The sequence below is a fragment of the Quercus lobata genome, chromosome 3 (genome assembly GCF_001633185.2).
Source record: "Quercus lobata isolate SW786 chromosome 3, ValleyOak3.0 Primary Assembly, whole genome shotgun sequence".
Classification (NCBI taxonomy): domain Eukaryota; kingdom Viridiplantae; phylum Streptophyta; class Magnoliopsida; order Fagales; family Fagaceae; genus Quercus; species Quercus lobata.
Genome location: NC_044906.1, coordinates 73,544,691 through 73,566,401, shown reverse-complemented (window position 1 = coordinate 73,566,401; position 21,711 = coordinate 73,544,691). Strand labels below are relative to the sequence as shown.

General features: G+C 34.8%; 1 protein-coding gene and 1 non-coding gene across 5 annotated transcripts; both read right to left on the bottom strand.

Annotated features, from left to right (window-relative positions):
- Nucleotides 1-101: 101 nt before the first annotated feature.
- Nucleotides 102-11,403, bottom strand: LOC115979046. Of its 4 annotated transcripts, none has more exons than XM_031100996.1 (14): nt 11,140-11,400; nt 9,867-9,974; nt 9,626-9,757; nt 8,389-8,994; nt 7,683-7,827; nt 7,213-7,536; nt 6,548-7,063; nt 5,247-6,169; nt 5,042-5,127; nt 4,746-4,964; nt 3,818-3,964; nt 2,074-2,436; nt 1,340-1,455; nt 102-501 (listed from the first exon to the last, which is right to left on the bottom strand). In XM_031100996.1, exons 1-14 carry the CDS (start codon nt 11,242-11,244, stop codon nt 389-391), a joined length of 3,903 nt encoding a protein of 1,300 aa, XP_030956856.1. In that variant the 5' UTR covers nt 11,245-11,400; the 3' UTR covers nt 102-388. The 4 variants fall into 4 exon arrangements, with proteins under 4 accessions (XP_030956856.1, XP_030956857.1, XP_030956858.1 ...); XM_031100997.1 differs by having other exon boundaries at nt 3,818-3,946; nt 11,140-11,399; XM_031100998.1 differs by lacking the exons at nt 102-501; nt 1,340-1,455 and adding an exon at nt 1,469-1,956 and having other exon boundaries at nt 11,140-11,402.
- Nucleotides 11,404-11,507: 104 nt separating this feature from the next.
- Nucleotides 11,508-11,579, bottom strand: TRNAD-GUC. Its single transcript has one exon. It is a non-coding gene; the product is annotated as a tRNA-Asp (tRNA).
- Between the last annotated feature and the right edge of the window lie 10,132 nt (nt 11,580-21,711).

The window sequence follows — 21,711 nt, the reverse complement described above, 5'->3', positions numbered from 1 at the left end:
TCTAACACTTATAAGTGTACAAGATGCTAGTTGAGCTAGAGCTCATTGGTACTGATACAAACTCATTCCTCAACAGAAAAATTCTAACTCAAACAATCACATTGATATGGTCTGGAAAGTACTGCTCACAATTATGGATCAGAAAAGGGAAATATTAAGGGAGAAATTGATTGTTTGTGAAAAGAAAGATAGTGAACTTTATACCCCATTTTCAAAAATGGATACGGTTTGATCCAGTATCTCTTCAAGATCAATGGAACATATGAACAAATTGAACAATGTACATTTGTAACCAAGCTGAACCGAAGCTATAGGAATCTAGGCTGCACTGCCTGAAGAATATTAATTACAGCTCACGGAACAAAAAAATGGCATATCTGTCCCCTTGTTAAGATGATGAATTTCTTTGAGTGTGCTGATAAACCAGCAACTGTCCATCACCAGCTACTGCCAAAGCACCTGCCCTTGAATCATCAGTAGCAACACATGAAACACTGCCACCTGATACAATAGGAGAAAAAAGAATACACCAATCAAAATTTAAAGGAAAAAATATATCAATTGAACAGTTGAAACTAATGGCTTATAACCCAAGCCTGAAATATTCAAAACAAAGCAGCAAATTTGAAACCAAACCAACCCTGAGGAATATGACAAATTTAGGCCTTACTTTTTTTTCTTTTTTTTTCTTTTTTTTTTTTTTTTCACTTGAAAAATGAGTCCATGGTTACTATGATTACTCCTGATGCTGTGCCGAAGAGCAAATATTCAAGCTTTGCATTAATAAGAGGTGTACATTAACATGAGATTGTTCTGTCTTCCTTACAGGAGAAACTAAACTCTGCAGGTCAATAGGAGGCACTCTTCAACCCAAATACACTGTTAAAAACTGGATTATAGCACCTTCCTTTCTTCTTCTTTTTTGGATAGAAAGGATGTAGTACAATATGCAATAAACATGCAAGAGCAATTCTCAAATCAGAAAACTAACAAAAGACTAAGAATGCATAACAATTGCCCGTTTTACCAAAAAAAAATGTCAGTTGGCAAATGAACTGAAAAGATATGCATATACATAATTACAGTGTACACAAACTTTTTATACAAGTGCAATGCACAAGTCTGTGTGTGTGTGTATATATATCCTCTCTTGGACCTTGTAGAACAATAGTCTTGTGCACTAGATACTACCTTTTACAGATATATACAATAATAGAAATTTAGATTGGAAAGCTACACATGCACCCATTGGATTTTAAACTCATAATTTCACCCTCCAGTCCTTTCTCCTTTTGGAGGATGGGGGAAGGAAGTCTTCTTTGCCAAAATGGAACCATACCTTTAAAATGATGCAACATGCCAAGTTTAGTTCCTGTTGATAATTCCCACATATACACTAGTCCATCACATGTGCCAATAATCCCATGACCAGCTGATGCACCAATAGCAACAGCCCTGCACAGTAAGTTCTAACATTCAGACATTCTTGGCATGATATAACATGGAGTTTCACATATGAAAAGAAGTTTCCTGCAGTCAACTAGCCTTAAAAAGAAGATTATTTTCCAAATCTGAACTACAAATGCATGAATATTGTGAAATATGTTTACCCTTTCATAAATATAATTCCTCAAACTAATTCCCAGAAAAAAAGAGGAATGTCCGGTTCTAGTATTTTAACTTCTGCACTGATCTTGTATTAGTACAGTTGGTAAATGGGTATTCAAATAATAATTAAAAGCTATTAATTAAAGGCATCTGGATGTTGCATAGAAATTTAAATGATCCCTACTGTTTGCCATAAGAATTTAACAGCACAAATCCTTCCTCTTGTAGCCATCACATGGCCACATCAACTAGTAGGAGAATTGAGGGATTAACATCAATCATTTCAGTCCTATGTGAGGTCATTTGCACGCCTCAAGAATAACTTCATTCTACTGACCTTCACCAAAACTAAATTTATGACAATATTAAACAAAACACATTAGAATGATCTATTCTGACATTCTTATTACCCTCCAAAATTCGAAAATTTTAAACCCAATATTTGAATTCAATAAAAATTAGCACCTTGGATCCAATGCACTTCCCAGCACAACCATATCTTTCACCAATAAAGCTAGCCTCCACCATCCTACCGAATCATTTTGGCACTCACTTGGTATAATTTGAGCATCAGAGTTAGAAATAGTTGAGACAAGGAGCCAGACAGCTATATCTTCCCCATTTAATGGAAGAAAAGAGCTATTCTCACTGTTATCTGAGAACCGCATTTTTGTTGCAGCCATAATCCCTTTGGCATTTTCATCAACACTAGAATTGCTAAAAACAGGGCCTTTTCTTTTCCAACTAAACAAACTGATTGGAAAGAATTGATAAATTGTAGAGCTTGGAGCAGAGAAACTTGACAGAAAGATACGTTTAGAAATATCCCTGGAACAAAAAACAGCAACCTATCAGAAGGCAGAAAAGGGACATCAATGTAGTTACAAGCTGTCAAGCTGATTAAAACTGCCAGTGGCAGCAGATACAAAGAAAATACAGGATATTCAGCGATAAAAAAATAAATACAGTATAACACCCAAAAAGAAAAAGAATAAAATATGGAGTATCAGATTAGATTATATGTAATTTAATCCAAAAGTAGTAGTATTAGAAATAGATGGGAAACTTTTACAAACAGCTGAAACATTTCCTACATCAGAGGAAAACTAATAAAAATATGTTAAGCATGTGAGTTAGAAAAATTTCCTGTAGTAAAACCAACGGCCCAAAAGAATATCTTTAATCATACCTCTAATGTGATTCAGACTTGATGACATGAAGATCATACTGTATATCCTAAGGTTTCTAAATTTTAAATATAGCAGTCAGTGCACATGTGATTAAATATCAGTTTCAGCATTGTTTTAAACCAGGTCAAGATCAAAATAAATCCCAAACTTTCTCCCAGAAAATGAGTGTCTAGAAGAACTGATTGAAATTGAAACATTGAACAAAATTAGAATGATATAACGAACTCAATGTTGACCAAAACACATAGCCATGTTTAAGAAAAGCCAACAAAATTACTCAGAATGCATTCAAGCAATCAGAAAAGACAACCTTGAATCCATAATTGCTCAAAGAAAGCTTAGAATTCAAAATTATTATGTTATTATGCATATGATTACCAAAAACTAGTAAGACTCCACTAGACTGGGAAGTAAATTTAATTATATTCAGATTCCTTGAAACCAATTAAAATGGATCTATAACCAAAGATTCTAGGCTAATAGAAACTTGCATATATCTGGTATTTTGTGAGATTAAATTCACTAAAAAAAACCTGATTACCAATGAATGCAAAATTTTACTACTTGAAAGTGCCAAGACATGGCCAATAGCCTTAAAGTTCAACTGCTTAGAACCTCCTAGTGTTTCCATAGGAAACATCTAGGGTTCAAATCCCCCCTTCACTAATTATCAAATTATCAACAACAACAACAACAATAACAATTAAACTAAAGAAGATGCAACACATTTCATGTGACAGAAGAAGCTGCATTTGATGTGATTGGTACCAAATGATGAAATCCAAGGTAAGTAACACAACTACGATAAATTATGAATCATCAAGTTAGTAAAGACTCATGCAATGCTGTCTACAAGCTAGAGACAAAATATACCCTCAAGAATTACATATTCATGATCTTCTAATTGACGAATCTGTGAGCAGAAGCCCTTCAGTACAAGTGCTAGGGGGAGGGGGGAGGGGGGGGGGGGGGTGTGAAAGTGGGGGAGGGTGTGGGGAGAGAAGAATAAGAACACATACCATATACTAAATTCCCCAAAACCATTATGACCCACAACTAGCGAAGCGCACTTTGGAATTCTCTTCAACTCCATTATGCCAGGAGAGGCGGTGTCGCGAGGTGGGAAAATAAATTCCTCTGTCCGTGCACTGCAAATGGTGTATTTACTATTTTAAACATATTTTCATAATGAGAAACGGAAAGTTAGAAAGAAGCTGCCAATTTGAATATGCATAAACATAACTAATTCTGACTAACATTAAAATGTAGACGTCAAGGTATATTAGACTTAAGAAACTCTCACGTCTGAACAAGTTCATACGTGTGTGCCCATGTGCATGCATGCCTGTGTAAAACAAGCTTTAGTCAAATCCTATATTAAGTTTGGAAATGAATGCGTAACAGTAACAATTCCATACTATTTTTTTCCCTTGAAATATCTCCTACCAGTTACTTTGCACAATACAAGGAGCTTCTCAATCACCAAAATTCACCATTTGGATGTTAAATTTTGCCGTCCCCTTTAGAAATAGCCCATGGTAAAGTTCTCAGAAGATAATATCATGAAAAAAGATATAAGCAGGGTTATCATGAATAGATTATATTGATAAAAATAGCTGTAGACACCAGGCGGTACTGTAGGGTGGTCAGATGAGTTTTCTTCATTATCCTCGTTAAAACCGTCAAAGTGTCATGGATGCACATGTTGGAGGAGAACAAAGGGTAGAAGCATGCATTGTTATATTCATTCATATAATAAAGGACCAATAACTGTTCAAATCAAAGAGAACAAGCCCAGGGTGCAACTAAAGCAACTAGTTGCTTCCATCTAAATGCAAGTCAAATATTTAACTACCTGAACATTAGAAGCAACACCATAGCAATTTCTCAGAGAAAGAAAAGAAAGTTAAACCAGATAGACATGACATCAGTAAGAGACTGACTCACCTCCATGTTGAATTCATGACACACAGGTGCAGTCTCCCACTCTCTCCGACAGTGACAAGATAATTAGGTTCACAAACCAATATACACTGCAAATTGTCAACTGTTGTCAATTTTACAATAACTGAAACATAACCAAATTTTACTCGCACAATCTTTACTGCATTGTCCTTGAAGCAGTCTGATTTACATGTTGAACACAAGCACTGGATTTTCCCTTCCCTGAGAATAAATATGGGAAATCACTACTTTTGTTTCATGTAATTATTCTGTAAAATTAAAATCCATAGTAATACAACCTGCAATAAGGTGTTTTTATGCTGTCAAATAAAACAAGAAGCTGGCCATCTGGAGTAAACTGCAAACCAGATCTTTCCAGTTCAACCTAGCAGAGTAATGCAAACATGCAAAGTCAACAATGAGCAGGAAAGGTGATAGGTGACCACCCGAAGGACTTTATCACAATAAAAATGAATTCCTGGAATTATACATATAAAAACTTACTTCTCTACCAAAATAATCTTTCAGACTCGGCAATGTTATGGACGTGTGACCAACAAAAGAAGGGCATCCTACTCTTGGTTCCTCTTTTGATAACTTATAGATGAATAGGGTTTTGTCTCTATCCACCAGAAGGCCACATAAAACACAAATGTAGATTTCATTATCCTTGGTGCTCAAGAATACTGAAGAAACAGGCATGGGGTGGACATAGCATCCCACAAGCTCAACAATGCCATTTAGCTCACTATTAAGCTCCAAATTCCTGTGAAGTTTAATGTCTAAACTAGTTGGAACACCTTTGACACTCGAAGTGTTATTTTCACAGAAGCTGGTATTCTGATTCAGAAATAAAGTAGGACTATTTGGATCCAAAGGATCCCGGTTCCCAACCGGCTTGTCGTCAAAATGAACTTGAGATTTTTCTACATGTGAACCAGATGGTTGAAAAACATATGAAGTATCCTTGTCATCAGAGGCAAAAGACATTGCTTGATTTTGTGACATAGCAGCAGCTGTATTGTATTTTGCAATATTGGTATTAATAGTCATATTCTGTGTGTGTGAACCATGCAATTGTCCTCCAAGGCTGACTTGAGCTCCAAATAAGTCCCTTTTACTTGATTTGTCATCAGAAGAATTCAACTGATGAATCTCCGACGCAAGCAAAGTTCCAGTGGCAGGATCTGTTTCAGGGTCAAGATGCTCTCCATGGTTTCTGCATATGATACTTTCTGAGAGTGGAACAATATTTTTACTTGATAACGGAGATATCTTTTGGACCTTTTTTCGGTTATACACTTTATTTGGTGTTTGAGTAAAGAATGTAATGCCAGGTTCAGCAACCCCTCTCTTGACACTGATTTCCTTGGATGATATTTTTGAATTAATCACGGCTCTTTGGTTAGTGTCACTTGTATTATTATCTGTAGTAACACAAGAAGTTTCTGGGTGAGTTTAAATTTGTAAAAATGAGGATTAATTTGAACTGAAAGATAGGTATCTCAGAAGTTTCAACTACTTTAAAAGTTCATAGCCTGATATTAAATAACGTCTTAATTCATGGTCTACAGCTCCCAAATAAATAACCAGCACATATATATTACTTTCCAAGATCCCTCTTTCTTAAGAAAAAGGAACTAACTTACAGATCATTAATAGTTATTTTCTTTAGAGGCTAGTACAAACTATGGTATCATGCTTCGTGGAATAGACTGAAATTGGGTACATCAGTTTGGGACTTATTCTCATCACATGAGGACTGAACACAATTTACTGGAAAAAGCATGGCATAATGACATTACCTTCAGTACAATCAGGTACAGTATTGAGGTGGTTTTCCTTGGAAAGGATTTCAACTTCTAACAGGTTCTCATCCAAGGTAGCACAAGAATTAATGTTTTTGGGAAGAATTTTATTGCCATGTGATGTGCAAGCCAAAATGGACTCAGATACACATCCATCACCCTTCTGAGGCTTTTCATTCAGAGTCACGTGCACTTCATTGTAACAAAGGATGTCTTTGCTCCCATTGGTTTCAACATGAGAGCCTGATGGCTTATTCTGCCCAATAAGCTGTCCCCAAGTGTCCCAAGCGTTGGAAGGACAGGTGTCTTTATCAAAAGTAACTAGATCGGCTTCACCAATATCAGAAGACAGTATCACCTGCTTAGTTACAAGATCCCCACATTGTTCATCCTCATAACTGTCAGGAACAACAGACTTGGTATGTTCAAAACTTGGTCCAGACCCAAGAGCTGTACTTTGGATATGCATCCTTTCATCCTTTTCCAAATATACATTGTTCGTAAGTGTTACAGCTGCAAGTTTAAAAGAAAGAAAATGATGCAACTATAAGATAAAAAGGAATACCACAATACAACAAACAAACACTTGGTATAGATATGCTAAAGCTACTATGCCAGATGTTGGAAATTAAAATAATCAGCAAAAGGTCCAACAACTGTACCAGGTGGAATATCTTCAAAGTATGCGCCTTCAGTATTTTCCCCCTGAGACTTAACTGGAGCCTTTTTCTTCCTAGAGGAATTCCTGAGCAAAGGAACTGCTTGTGGAAGCAGAAATGTCATCATTGACTTGACCATTTCCTGACCAACGGAATCACAATCACTCTTTTCAGAATTCGCATTGGAATTAGATGTGACTATTTCTTCCTGTAGATGTGATTCATCTACCAACCCCTCAGAAATGATCAAGTCAGCTGCAGTTAACGCTTCTTTCACACTGTATGTACTCTTATCCTGGGAACTTTGAGCAGAATTAGAAGTATTATCTGCATTGAACCATTTTCAATTTTTATTAAAAAGAAAAAGAAAAAAAAAGTTAGATGATCAGTCATCACTGACAGTTGAACAGAAGAGCTTGGGCATTAACTATGGGCCTATTTAGCTTAAGCACAGTAAACAAGCTGAGGATTACCTTGCATACACTCAAAGGTATCCGGTGCACATAGATCAACACCCTGAACACCTGGAGAGTCTTTTGAAATAAATGCATTTCCATTTTTGTTTTCTGTTGCAATTTGAAAATTGTACTCCACCTCAGTATCTAGCAACCTACCAAGCTGTAAGAAGTTAAGAATGTTTCCCATGCTGTACTTGCTGACCATAGAACCACAAATTTACATAAATGTACCACAAATGGCAAAAGCAGTGACAACTTAGACCTCGGGGGAGCTAAGTACATATAATTAGCACATAAATATTATGGAAGTTTTAAAAAAAAATAAAAATAAAAAAGCAGTTTTACAGGAGTTCAAAGTAACCAAGAAATTATCAGCTTCTAGGGCAAATCACTAAGATTAAAGTACCATTGGAAAGGAAGGTAAAATGTGTTGAAAACTGTAGTGGAGAGAGAAGTTTGAGGTTCACTTCCTACATGTTTTGACTTTTGAGTAGTTTTTGTCACACAAATATTCCTTTCAGGGACGGTTGTATGACAGGATGCCTGCTGTTCCACCAGTTTCACATCTTTATTGATTTTTCTTGACTGTACAAATTTCAGATTTTAATTCTTAATGGGACCTTCTTGTACACTTCCTGTGAACTAGATTGTCTCATTTTGGTAATATACTCATCCCAAAAAAAAAAAAAAAAAAAAAAAAAAAAAACTGAGATGAGCTTACAGGTTTCTCCTCTGCAGGCAAGTTGTTGGTGATTCCGGCAGATTTACAATTCTCAGAATCATCGAGCTCCCTCTCTTCTTGAGTGGGGACAGCTTCCTCTCTGAGATGATCAGAGAAGCCAATAGAATCCAATGGCATCTCATCTTTGACTGATATGTGACTCTTTTCTCCTCTGCTTCCAGATATTAAGTGCACTGATGCTGGTAAAGCCCCTGGATGTTTACAAACGTCATACTCTTCTTCTGAAGCAGAGGCAGGCATGAAACACCCACGATTATAATTCCTCTGATTCTCTTGTGTTAATCTTGAAGTATCAGTATCAGAAACTAGATCCTGAGGTCGGGATCTTTTAAGTCTAGCCCCATTAACTGCCTTTGCACTTATGATTTCACGTTTCCTACTTCTCTTTCCTGTGTTCTGTGGTTTTGCCAAAAATGGTAGCAAATCAGGAACTGTACACACATCTGGGTGTCGAATGTCATGATCAGTTCTAGAAGCCCCATTGCAGAAGTTGGAGGAAAGCAAACTTCGCTCTGCAGTTCCATTGACATTTGCCACCAGTTCCCGAAGTAGTCTTTGGACTAACTGATTTTTAAACCCAAAAAACTGCACATAACATGCGTGCACAATGATTTTAATCTAGCACAACAAGCTGGACTACCAATCTTAATTTGTTTTAATTTTGCTTGTAGGAAAGAAGGATGAATTTTCTGCTTGCCAGTTCACTTAAAGTAAAATATTATGCAGCATAAAGATTAATTCAAAAAAGGAAAATGAATAAAAAATTCATAGATTCAACCATAGTCAAGAAAATGAGGTTCTGATTGAACTAAGAGACTGCAAATGACTGAAACAGAAGATCCAGTCATAGAAAGGACAAAAATTATGTTCCTAACTATCATCTATATACCACGTTTTATTAAGAACATAAGAGCTAATTTTTCCTCCAAATTAAAAAAAATATGGGAAAAAGTTAATGGATGCCCTAAGGGCATTGGTTTAGGAAATATTTTTAGAAACTTTTATGGAAAATGAAAAAAACAATTAATTTTTTTGACAATTTTTTATATTTCCCATGAAAGTAGTGTCAAAACTTTCCTAAAATGATTTATTAACAATTGCCCTAAGGGCACCAATTAACAAGACCCAAAAAATATATGCATAAACGTAATGACATCATAATCATGTTTTTCTGCATTGAAACAAATTTAAGTGATTGAAAGTCACCAATATCTACCTCCACCCCATCTATTTTGCTTGAAAATCTCTTGCCATTCAATGTCTTTGTGCGAGGGCAACCATTCTTTTGAAATTTCCCCCATGCAATATCTGGAGTTTGCCCAGAACATGAATGTCCATCAGAAGAAATCTGCACAATCAGTATGGAACTTGCATATTTCATTAATAGGCTTAAAATACATCGCAGCCCAAAACTAGTTAGCACCACAAAATAAGAGCAACAGGACCTGGATACATACCACAAACGAAGGCCCCTTGGGACCTTCATGAATTTCAATTTTATATGTGCTCCCATTATATGCTCGAACAACTTGATACCCTACAGGATAAGGATATCGATCTTTTCCCTATAATACAATAAGATCCAGTCAATTTCAAGTGTGAACAGACTGTAACCCACAAAAAGAAAAGTGACACAGCATGAGTTCTAGGCAGCGGAACCTATTGCAGTGAACAACAACCATGTAGTTATTCCTTATTCTCAATGCACCATATGCAGTAGACCTTTATTAGCATCTAAAAACTTAGCAACAAGCTTTCATAATTACATGATCATTTGTTGAACCGATTGGGAATCATAAACTAACGCAATCCATAAATGTTTGTTCATAAGAGAATTGCAACTAAGTTAATAATGATGTGAATCATCAAATGTAGCACTCTAACAATCCAAAGCCTTTTATTTGGGATAATATTCAAACATTTAGTTAGTTTGCTTTTGGCTCTGCTGAATCTGACCAAAACCCTCAACAACTCCAGCTCCTATTTTGCTTAAACAATCTCTCCACGTTTACTTAAAAATGCATACACTTGAACCCATCCTATTCAGGCATGCTAGAAAAATTAGTTCATCCTCTCCATTTGAAAAAAAAAAAAAAAAAACCCATTTCATCGTCTGAATTAAATATTACAAATTTAAAGGCGTATCATCATTTAAAACGTTAAAACAATATAGCACAGTGTACACTGTTAGATAACATGAAATGGACCATTTCTGCAGGCAAAAAGCTTGAAAAAGCCCAACATTCAATAATTACAGCTTTGGTATATCATCTTCAATTCTTCCACACTCCATGACAAGTAAGCTAAACATGTACACTTTTCAAGTATTACCATTTGAGACATGGCTCATTGGCACTATAATTACCATTTTTCCGAATCACAATTATTCTTTCCATGATTTTTTAAATACAAATTTCACATGATTCTCCGTAATCAAGAACCACTACACCGCTTTGTCGCATACCTTCCAAAACCCTAAAAACCAGCACTCTCCATTCAATCACTGAGTAAACGTTTTAAGCCTTCAATTCCTCTATGAGTTTTAAATAAAATGTATAAAAAATATATATCCATTTCAAATTTTTTTTTTTTTTTTAAACCTTAATACACCTTAATCTACTTTCACAGATCAAAAATTCACAAACAAAGCAAAAATGATTCGAAGAGAGAAATTAGGTTGGAATTGAATCTGACAAAATTTGAGAGGGAGAGAGAGTGAAAAAATCGAACCCTAGAGCTGCTCCAGTACTTCTTGTCCCAAGTCCCGCTGTACAGAGATCCAATGGAGTTGATTTCCAAACCGTCCAATTTCTCGTCTTCCTTAGGTTTCGCCATTAAAATGCGAGAATGAGTTTCTGAGATTTTGGAAAGAAAAAGAAAAAATGAAGGAAATGAGCAGTGTTTGGTTTATAAAGGCCTGAGCGCGGCAAGAGAGAGAGGGTTTAGAATTTTAGATTGGCGGGAACGACTTACTTATTTTGAGTAGTGCTAAAATTACTGGGATTGGGGTAGTTTTTACGTGACAGGAGAGTCTGATTGGTTAGGAAAGGACAGGTGGTGCAAGGAGAAGTGGACAAAATGAGATTAAAATTGCAAGACGCCGTTGCCGGGGATCGAACCCGGGTCACCCGCGTGACAGGCGGGAATACTTACCACTATACTACAACGACTTTGTTGATTGGTGGAGTAGCTTATACACTCCTTTAAACCTTTGCGTTATATTTAGTTATTTATATATGTCAAAAATTTCACCAAATTGAAACTCTAAATCCACAAAATTTCTTATATGATATTACACACTAGTGATAATCTAAACAACTAATCATGATAATCTAAACAACTAATCATGATGGTGCAAACACCATTAAGCTAAAAAAAATTTAGGACAAGTTGGGGATATTGTTCGATTTGATCAATTTAAAATTCATAATAATAAATATATATATATATATATATATAAAATATAAATCAATTAATTAATTAAGAATGATAAAATCCTAATTCATATTAAGGAGATGTTAATAAAATTTAAATACAAAAATTTAATTTTTTATCTCAAGAAGTGAGAATAATTTAAATGTTTTATTGATATGTAAAATTACTATATATTTAAATATTTAAAAAAAATGCTCCATTTAAAATTATCATCTTAGGCCTCTGTAAGGACACAATTTGTAACGACCTATAATAATGTTGGGTTCGCACGTAAAAAGGCCCAAACAATATTATTTATAGAGCGTGGGTTTGAAAGGTTAGGTCTTGGTCACCGGACGGTAGTTCGGGTTGGCTCCGGTCAGTGAATCTCGTCCGAGGAGTCTGGGGAGCTCTATGCTCTTCTTATTCTCCTCGTTTCTAGGACACCATGGCTGGGAGGACGGGTTGTCCCCCCACCCTCACACTGCCTCTTTTATCCTTTTATACGGGCATTTATCCTCCCACCAGCGTCCACGTATAAGCTCAATTTCCTAAGACTTAAGACTTGTCCTGTCAGCCCATACCCAGAGTGGTTGGGGGTGGTTGTAAAAGCTGAAGAGTATGACTCTGTCAGGTGCAAAGTATTGAATGACAGTAATGACAACTTTCCCTTTGTCCTTAGTCGTTATACTATCCAGCGTCTCCTTCTCTATTGACATAGATATTTTAGATTTTTTCCCCTAATTGTTCCTATACCGTTTTTGCCCTTTCTTCCAGGGGGACCTTGGACATGCCGAGGACAGAATCATCCTCGGCTGTGTCTCAAAACTATTTGGACTTTTATTACCCATCCTCAGCTCGGGCCTTGGGCCCCAATGTAAAAATGGGCCAGGGCCACAAATTATTGGGCCCCACAGCCTCAAATTGTATTAAATTGGCCTTGAAATTTAGGAGTTGATTATAACAATTTTTCTTTTTTGTTACTATAACTTTTTAGGTGGAAATGTTGAATCAAGTAATCAACCACTTCGGATTATGATGCTGTCGAGACTAGCAACAAATGTATTTTGATGTGTACCTCTTGCTTGGTTGGATTTTTCAATTTGTGTTTGAAAAATCGTAAACTTAGCTGAATTTTGAGAAACAATCCTTGCATAGTGTCGAGGGATCTTTTTAAGTTTCTTGTACCTTAGACATGCGCCTTGATGCTATTAGATAACACTTAGTTTAGGCTTTTTCTAAGAAGGAAGTTGGGCCTGATGCTTCACGAAATGGGCTCCAAAGTACCATTCTACCACTGCCAATTTGTGTGCAAACATTGAGTCCAAAGTCCAAGGGAAGATGCTACAAAGTAAGCTTATCCTCTACTTTTACCACAAGACCGACTTTTCTGCTGTGCAGTAAAACTTTCTGCTATGCAATAAAAACTTATGCTACGCAGTAAAACTTTTTGCAGTGCAGTAAAGCTTTCTACTATACAATAAAACCTTTTGCTATGCGGTATAGCTTTTTGATGCGCAGTAAAGCTTTCTGATGCGCAATAAAGCTTTCTGCTATGCAGTAAAACCTTTTGCTGTACAGTAAAGTTTTCTACACTTTTCTGCAATGTAAATGACTGCTTTTCATTTTTTACTACAAAAATACTTTTCTACTTCCTGCACATAAACAAATCTAAAACCGAAAGAAAATATCCATCAAGCAAATGTTAGTTTATATGAGTTAGCATATTCTCAAATATATATATACATATATGCATATATGTACTTATACGTATTCACATATACATATATAAAATATATTTTGCAAAACATGAGACACAAGATATATGTATATATACTTAAATTATGGCAGGATAATGATTAGTTTGTGTAAAAAAAAACATGTAATAACAAAGAAATAAGAAAATTTCAGCAGAAAAGGTTTAGCTAGTATAATAGGTAACACAGTAAATATAATAAAAAGGTGTTATAGCAGAATAACTAGTACAATAAATAAAGATACCATAGCATGACAACTGATGCAGCGAACATGATAAAAAACGTGCTACAACAGAACAACTAAATACAGCAGATATAAGTTCTAACGAGTGAAATCAAATATATATGCAATTGAAATTAAGTATTGAATATTCCCATAGAATAAGTAAACCAAGAAAGAACCCAAACCCCAACTTGAACAATTTTGTCATAAGCTTTTGCCATTAAAATTATGCATTTTAGAAAATAGGCATAAATGGCTACTAGCTATTACTTTTGAGGGACTTCAAAGAGTGGGTTTGCTAAGAGGGAGGGAAAAGATAGTCTATTGATGCATGCCCCTATTCTTGCCGTGTTTTCTCTTGTCTTTTTACCACTTTCTTTCTTTCTTTCTCTCTCTCCATTCTTTTTACTCTTAGTTTCTTACTACTCTCTTGTCGTGAGTTGTTCCCCCTTTTGGTCTTTCCTTTTCTTAAGTCCCTCTCTCTAGGTGCCTCTCTCTCTCTAAGTGTCTCCCTTAGGTGCTTACTACTCTCTTACCATGGGTTCCCCCCTGAGATGCTTCACCTCCTTTTATAGTGAATCGATTCAATGGGATTTCTCCATTTTACCACTAAGGTTTCACCAACTATTTTTGGTTTGTTGTGGGCATTTCTTCAAGACTATCCACCAACCCATTGATTGCCCAGCCACTACCTCTGCTTAGAATATGTTTGCTGCATCACTACTCATTTCATGACAAAATTCCATTTTGTTTGTTCTTGCTGTATACCTCTACCTCTAGGTTCAAATAGATAAGGATTGGACTACCTCACTACCTAACTCTATGGCATGCATCAGATGGTCCCAACCATCTATTACTTCTTTTGGGTAGGATACCATCCCAACAAGGTTTATTCCCAAAAGAAATTACAGCTAGAAACCAAATATAGACCCCTTTTCCCCTTACCACCAAATCACACCCTCTAAATCCCCTTGACTGTGAGTCCACCTCCTTTGTATTGGCTGGGTACAGGTTGGTGGTGTTCCGACCCTTTTGTGCTTGCTCCACTATCTTCTGTTTTTGTCTTCTTTCATTCCCACGCCATTTCTACCGTAACAAATTAGTTTTGTTTCATTCTGTTGTGTGTTTTTGTCTTATTTCTTCATGCGTTTCCTGCTATGTTTGTCATTTAATTTGGCTTGACTTTTCTTTCCTTCACTCAATTCCTGTTGTTGACACTTTTTGCTGTTCCTTGTTTCTTTTCATCGTGCTTCTTCATATTAGTTTCCACGCCTATCTTTTAATACAAAAGGATTTGGGCCTTCGTGGGCCAAATAATGTTGACTGGATCAAAAGGGTCTTGGGCCCAATTTGTCTTTATTTGCCAAAGCCATTTTGTTAAAGAACTGTATTCTGCAACAAAGTTGTATTATGTTGCAGATTGTTTTCCCTTTCATTTCTTTCTTTGGACCTCTCTTGCTCTTTAGTCTTCTTGGTGGGCCTTTGGGCCTTGCTTTTCATTGGGCTTTCCTCCATATGGGCTTTTGGGTATGGATCAAAAAATTGGCATCAACACATGGCTTCTTAAAACAACTACAAGTAGGGTTTCAAAAGAGAGAAGAGGAGGGAGGAGGTAGAAGATGAGGAGTTATAAAGGCTGGGAAGAAATTAAAAAAAGTATACATGTGTGTGTGTGTGGGGGGGGGGGGGCAAATAATATGTAAATAGAATAGAAAAATAATATAAAGTCTAGTGCAGGTGTAGGTTAGCTAAAATTTGGAAAAATAAAAAGTAAAGGTTTTAGCTAGAATTTATCTAATGGTGAGACTAATGTGAATATATAAACTAGAAATCAGAAGATTCATAACCCACTAAGATGATGGATTTCAACAACTATTTAAAAAACAAAAGCAATAAATAAATAAAGCCTTTTGACAAGAAATTATAAGGTACTTATAGTGGATAAGTGATGTGGTCCACCATTCCAGTAAAAGACTCTTACCTATTTAAAATTGTGGAATTTCAAATAAAAACTGAATACTAACTCAACAATTTTAAATAAATGAGAGTTTTTTACTGGAATGATGAACCACATCACTTGTCCACCATAAGGACCATATAATTTCTCTTTTTGGACTCTTAGGGTCCATTTGGTTGGGAGGATATAAAATATTTAATTTTCTTTCGATGTGTGTTTGGTTAATTGGAGGGATGGAAACTTTTTTTATTTTGTTGTGGAGAAAAGTGTAAGGATAGAAAATGCAGTTTATATAAATTTACTGTTATGTCTTTAGTACATAATATATAAGATATAATTTCTTTGTACTCAATAAATAAGAAGAAAATATTAATTATTAAGAACTAAAATTAATAAAGTAACATTATATATAATATAATATATTAATTATTATTTTTTGTGCTCATTTTATTATTTTCCTTTATTATTATATATAATATAATATAATATATTATATATGATATATTATAGGCTCAAAACAAAAAAGAAAAAAGACCTTGGCAAAGAACAAATTTGGATATGTTGTTGTTTCACGTGGTTGTGGTTATGGTTGTGGTTGTGGTTGTGGCTGTGTAGAGAGCATAAAAGAAACAAAAGAAAAGGAATGAGAGAGATATCAGATATGTCTTTCATGTGCTAGAAAAGTGTAGGTGAGACTGGTTAAATTGGGGCAATTTGGTAATTGGGCAGGCAACAACCTTTTCACGCTTATTTTCTCTCCAATTCGGAGAGATTGATTTTTTGTGGGCTCGGGTGAAAAATGTCTAGCTCCAGCAAAAAAATTTCCTCCCCTTCTCTCCCTATCAAACAACACCCACTCCTATTTTTTTTTCCTTATTTTCTCAACTTTATTTTTCATCCACCCTATTCCACCTCCAACCAAACATACCCTTAATCTAATCATAGTTTTAAATCTTGGTGAGAGTTTCTAAAATCTCGGTTTTAGGGTAAAAAAAGAGATAACTACTAAAAAGTTTGAAAGGAAAAAGAAGAGGAGATTATGACTTTCTATCATTTGGTTGGGGTACCTAAAAAGATAGAGAGAAAAGAAGATATGGTGTTTAAGGATTTTATGTACACCCAACCACCATTCTTGTCCCTTCCAAATTAGGGAGAATGGGAGAGAAAATACTCTATATTACCCCCATTATCTCCATTGTTTCAAACTACAAGCATAATAGTTTTTTGATTTTCAACCCAAAAAAAAAAAAAAAGCATGATAGTTATTTGATTTTTATTCATCCACTTTTTCACCCCTCTTATAACTTATAACTAAAGACATATGAGGGAATCCCAACATTTGCTATCCACTCAGATCAAGGTTTTATTGATTAAAATCCCCAAAAAAAAAAAAAAAACTATCAATTATTATTGTAGAAAATATCAACCGAGATATCGTGTCTCTACGAGATCTAAGTTTAGTTGGGCTCCTAGCTATTTCAAAGCTGTCAATAACTCAATATTAATTTCCAGTATTTACAAACTTTTGGTCTAATGGAGAAAGAGAGAGTTGTCTAATCAAAATTTCCCAATAAGGTGCAAAAGAAAGAGGAGCATAGGCAAAATGAATGTGTCCAAATCCGTTAATAAACAGAACTACGCAGAAAACAAAGGTGTGAAATGAATTGGGACTGTCTGCAATGGTTCAAGGGAGACATGGGAATCTCGTGGGCATCAAAAGTTCCCTCCCATAAATTAAACTTTGTATCACAGAGAGACAGTAAAGTGTGGTAAATAAATCAACTAGTACCAGTACTGAATACTGATGAGAGCTAGCTTAGGCCTGGAGGGAAAGTGAGCCTTGGGAGAATAGTTTTTTATACTAGCTGAGAAAGGTGGAGATTCCCAAGTGTGCAAATAGCTTTGTTTCTTATTTTGGCAATTCAGGAATCGTCCCATCACTAAAATGACACCCCAAAAAACACCCATCTACTGGTCCTTGCCCTAGCTCCCATTTTCTTTCACTATGTGACAGTGACATGTGACTTCAGCACCTGTCTACTTCAAGTTTCCTTCTTTTACATTGCACCCACAAAGGAAGGAATGGATTACAGGACCTATTCTCTTGTCTATCTTTTTCATTCTTTTTTTTTTTTTTTTGGCTGAATGTATCTTTTTCATTCATTGAACTTTTCTCAAATGTTATTGAAATAATATTATATTTTTCATAACCATTGACATGATTGTTATGATTGTTTTCATTCATTTTTTGGCTGAATGTATCTTTTTCATTCATTGAACTTCTCTCAAATGTTACTGAAATAATATTATATTTTTCATAACCATTGACATGATCGTTATGATTGAAACATCATTTTTACTTTGTTTTACTATAGATATTATTTTTATTATATACATATCAATTACAATGTAATAGACGATGTAACAAATTATATCAACAGTTATATTTCAATTATAAATGCAAGTGAAAGTGATGTTTTTCCAATCACAAAAGACTATGGTAATGGAAAAAAAATTGTAAAAAAATGTTGCATACATAACCTTGTTATTAGATAATTTGGACCCATTATGCGTCTTTTTATTTACCTGGAATTACTTGATGTTGTAGTCGCTATCTAGCTACACATATAAGCTGTGTTTGATGTGGCTGGACCTGTCAATGATTCCATTTTTTTTTTTTTTTAAGTATTTTATCTTGTTGTATCAGAAGGGTATCTCAGTCTCTGATAGCAGTTTTTAACAACTTTTGCTTCTAGTTCTACATGCTACATTAAAAACAAGTTTAGGTAGTAGGACATGGTTGCAATCATGGATATCAAAAAATTATGAACAGTTAGTAGGAGGAGAAAGTTAACTATTTCATAGAATGCATGGATTCATATAGTGAAAGTTTTGAGTTACATGCAACTTGTTGACTCTTTTAACAATTTGAAATCACGTACGTCAAGTGGAATAATGATTATGGATGAGTAGTCAGAGTAGTGTTTAATGTTCACTGAAAAAGTTCATCATTTAATTTTGATTGAATATACGATGTTACATATATATGGTGATTGTTGGATACCATGCAACTTCTTAACATTAACAATCACAAAAGCATGTCAAGTTGTCTGCAGGCTTGTTATTACAAAGGCTGAGCTTGGTTTGAAAGTTTATATTTCTTATTTAAGATGAGTGACAACCTTGCTTGTAATTCGTTCTAAACTAAGCTAAGTGCGTCCTTATATTATCATAAATACATGCATATATATATTGAGAACTGAATGAAATTCATAAGTTGAAATTCAGAGACTAGGAAACTAGAGGAAATTGGTGGTGTTTATATATATATAAACTGCAAGTATAAAAATTTTACTCAAAATCATGTGCAAAGTATGCAACCCAGTACCCCTGCCTGCCTAGTTGAACCCCTTTGTTTTTTTTTTTTTTTGAGAATCACCCAACTAGTTAAACCTAATTAACTAAACTGAATGGGTTTGATTCTTTGATTATATGATGCTTAAGTTGGTGCTTCTGGTAATATGTCCAATTCCCGGCTGTGCACATTTGCCAGATATTGTAAACCCACAACCCCACATGCATTTCAGTAAAAAAAAAACAGTACCTCAGCTAAATGAACAAGCACAATTTGACAATTTGAATGGCTTAGTTGAGGGAGATCCTTAGTTTCTTGCATTTCAATCAATGAAAATTCTAAGTGATCACCATTTCATCTGGGATTACTTTTCTGTGGAAGAGACAAACCTGCACCTGACTACATATAAATTCCTTTGAAAGAGCATGCATACACCATCATCTATGAACTGAACAATCAATGACCACTCAAGTATAGTCCATGGCGCTTCAGGACAAGCAGAGCTAATGTCCCCCTCATCTTCAAAGTAGATTCACTTTGCCTTAGCTTTGCAAGCATGATATTTCAGTGTCATAAACTTAATGGGGCCAGGCATCTATGTACAATTGGTACGTATGCATTATATACAATCAAACAGGTTTGGATTAGAAAGTTTGTAACAAGGTACCACTTATCCTATAACGAAGATTATAGTTTGAAATAGAAGATATAGAATAAAGGCATATATTTAGTTCAAAATCATGATGATTATGATACCATAATAAACTTTCAGTACTAGCTCCAAAAACCTAAAGTTATATAAGAAAAGAATTTAAATATCATTTAATTACACGTAATCAATGATCTTCTATAACGATTAAGTTTTGAGAGATACTTAGATATAAAAGTTGACAAAGCATTAGGTCTAACTACTTTGTTAATTTGTCATAACATTAGATAATTTGCTAAGGCAGATAATCAGCTAATTAAACAAAATTCCAAGGAAGTGAAAGTCAGTAATATACCCTTGGTTCACGTGGGCAGCTGGGAAGGTAGCATTTATGGACATCTCAATTTCAATGGGAACTATATGTGTCCCACATTTTTAACAAACTGACGAGAAACACAACAGATTTTGGATCAACGTGGTTTTGGATTGTTGTTTATGAGTGAAAATGAAAACAAGGGTTAAAGAATCAAGTTACTCGAGGTAGATAGGCTTGGAAGCTCCATAAAATGTGCTCAAACAATCCATTAAAGGAGTCAAAAGATTAAATTTATGCCACTAAATTATGTTCACTTTTTTTATATTTTAAAACCCAAATTATTCGAGCCCAATTCATGTTGTGATAGTTTCTCAAAAAAAAAAAAAAAAAACTCATGTTGTGATAACGAAAACTTTGATAGTAATTTGTTGTGAAATAATACAAAATAATGCAGACAAGCAACATAAGACTACATAACCATGCATACAACCTCGTCGCACAAATCCCCAATACACTTATAGTCTTATAGGTGCTCTCATATTAACACACTAAACAAAACTTAATCTTAACTTTCTCACTATATAAAGTTATGTTTTCTTACTCTCTCTCTCTCTCTCACACACACAAACTAAAAGGCTATACCACCACTTTATTTATAGGAGTTATCAAACCTCCTTGTTAGGTAATTTAGACCTTGTTTGTGCCAATTAACCAGTTAATAAATTAAGCCAAGTAAGTTATGTAGTCCAACTGTGCAAGAGGCTTTGGTTAAAGCCATAAAATATTGCGTATAGTAAAAATGAATATGATGTTGTAGAGAAAACAAATAGAATAACTATTCCAAAGTATGTAAAAAGCCACTGTGAGGGCTTAACCACCAACCCAAGTAAAACATATTCACTATATAGAATTGAAATTTACAAATAAAACAACCATATCCTAAATTGCTACCTCATGTAAAACTTATTGAGATTACTCAATATAGCTCTAAATTCATAAATTCTTTTATAAGTGAACTCTGTTGAATGTGAACACACTCCAGTTCATGATTTCAAGTACCCTCTGAAAGATTCATTCCAGCAACTTGATGTATACTGGAAGCAGTAACTTCACCTTGATCATCAATTTTTCAAAAACTTGAACTATGAACTCTAATTGATACTTTGAGAGACTTTGGAAATCTCCAATCTTTTGTGTGCAACACAGACATAGCAAATAGGTATCAAAGCTTTTGCTATCTCACAAAACAATTAGTGCACTTAATTTCTTATTAATTTTCTATCCGACATGGGATTTGAAAACAGAAAACTAAACTTCTCTTATCATAAGCTAAAAATGACAATTGACAACTCATGATTGATTTAGTAAGACAAATGTTCAAGATCATTCATTATAAAATCGACAAACAAAATTGATAACCTACCTTTTGGCTCAATTAAACTATTTACGGAAAGAACTCCTTCATTTTTCATTTGTCATGGCAGAATATTTTTTTATATAGTAAATTACTAAATAATTAAACAGACAACATAGGCGGAAAAGTGAAATGAAAATGAGAACATGGGGCTCTTCCAACATAGACGAGAAAATGAAGAGATTTTGGTCAGTCACTTTAGTGTCAGCTTGTGACT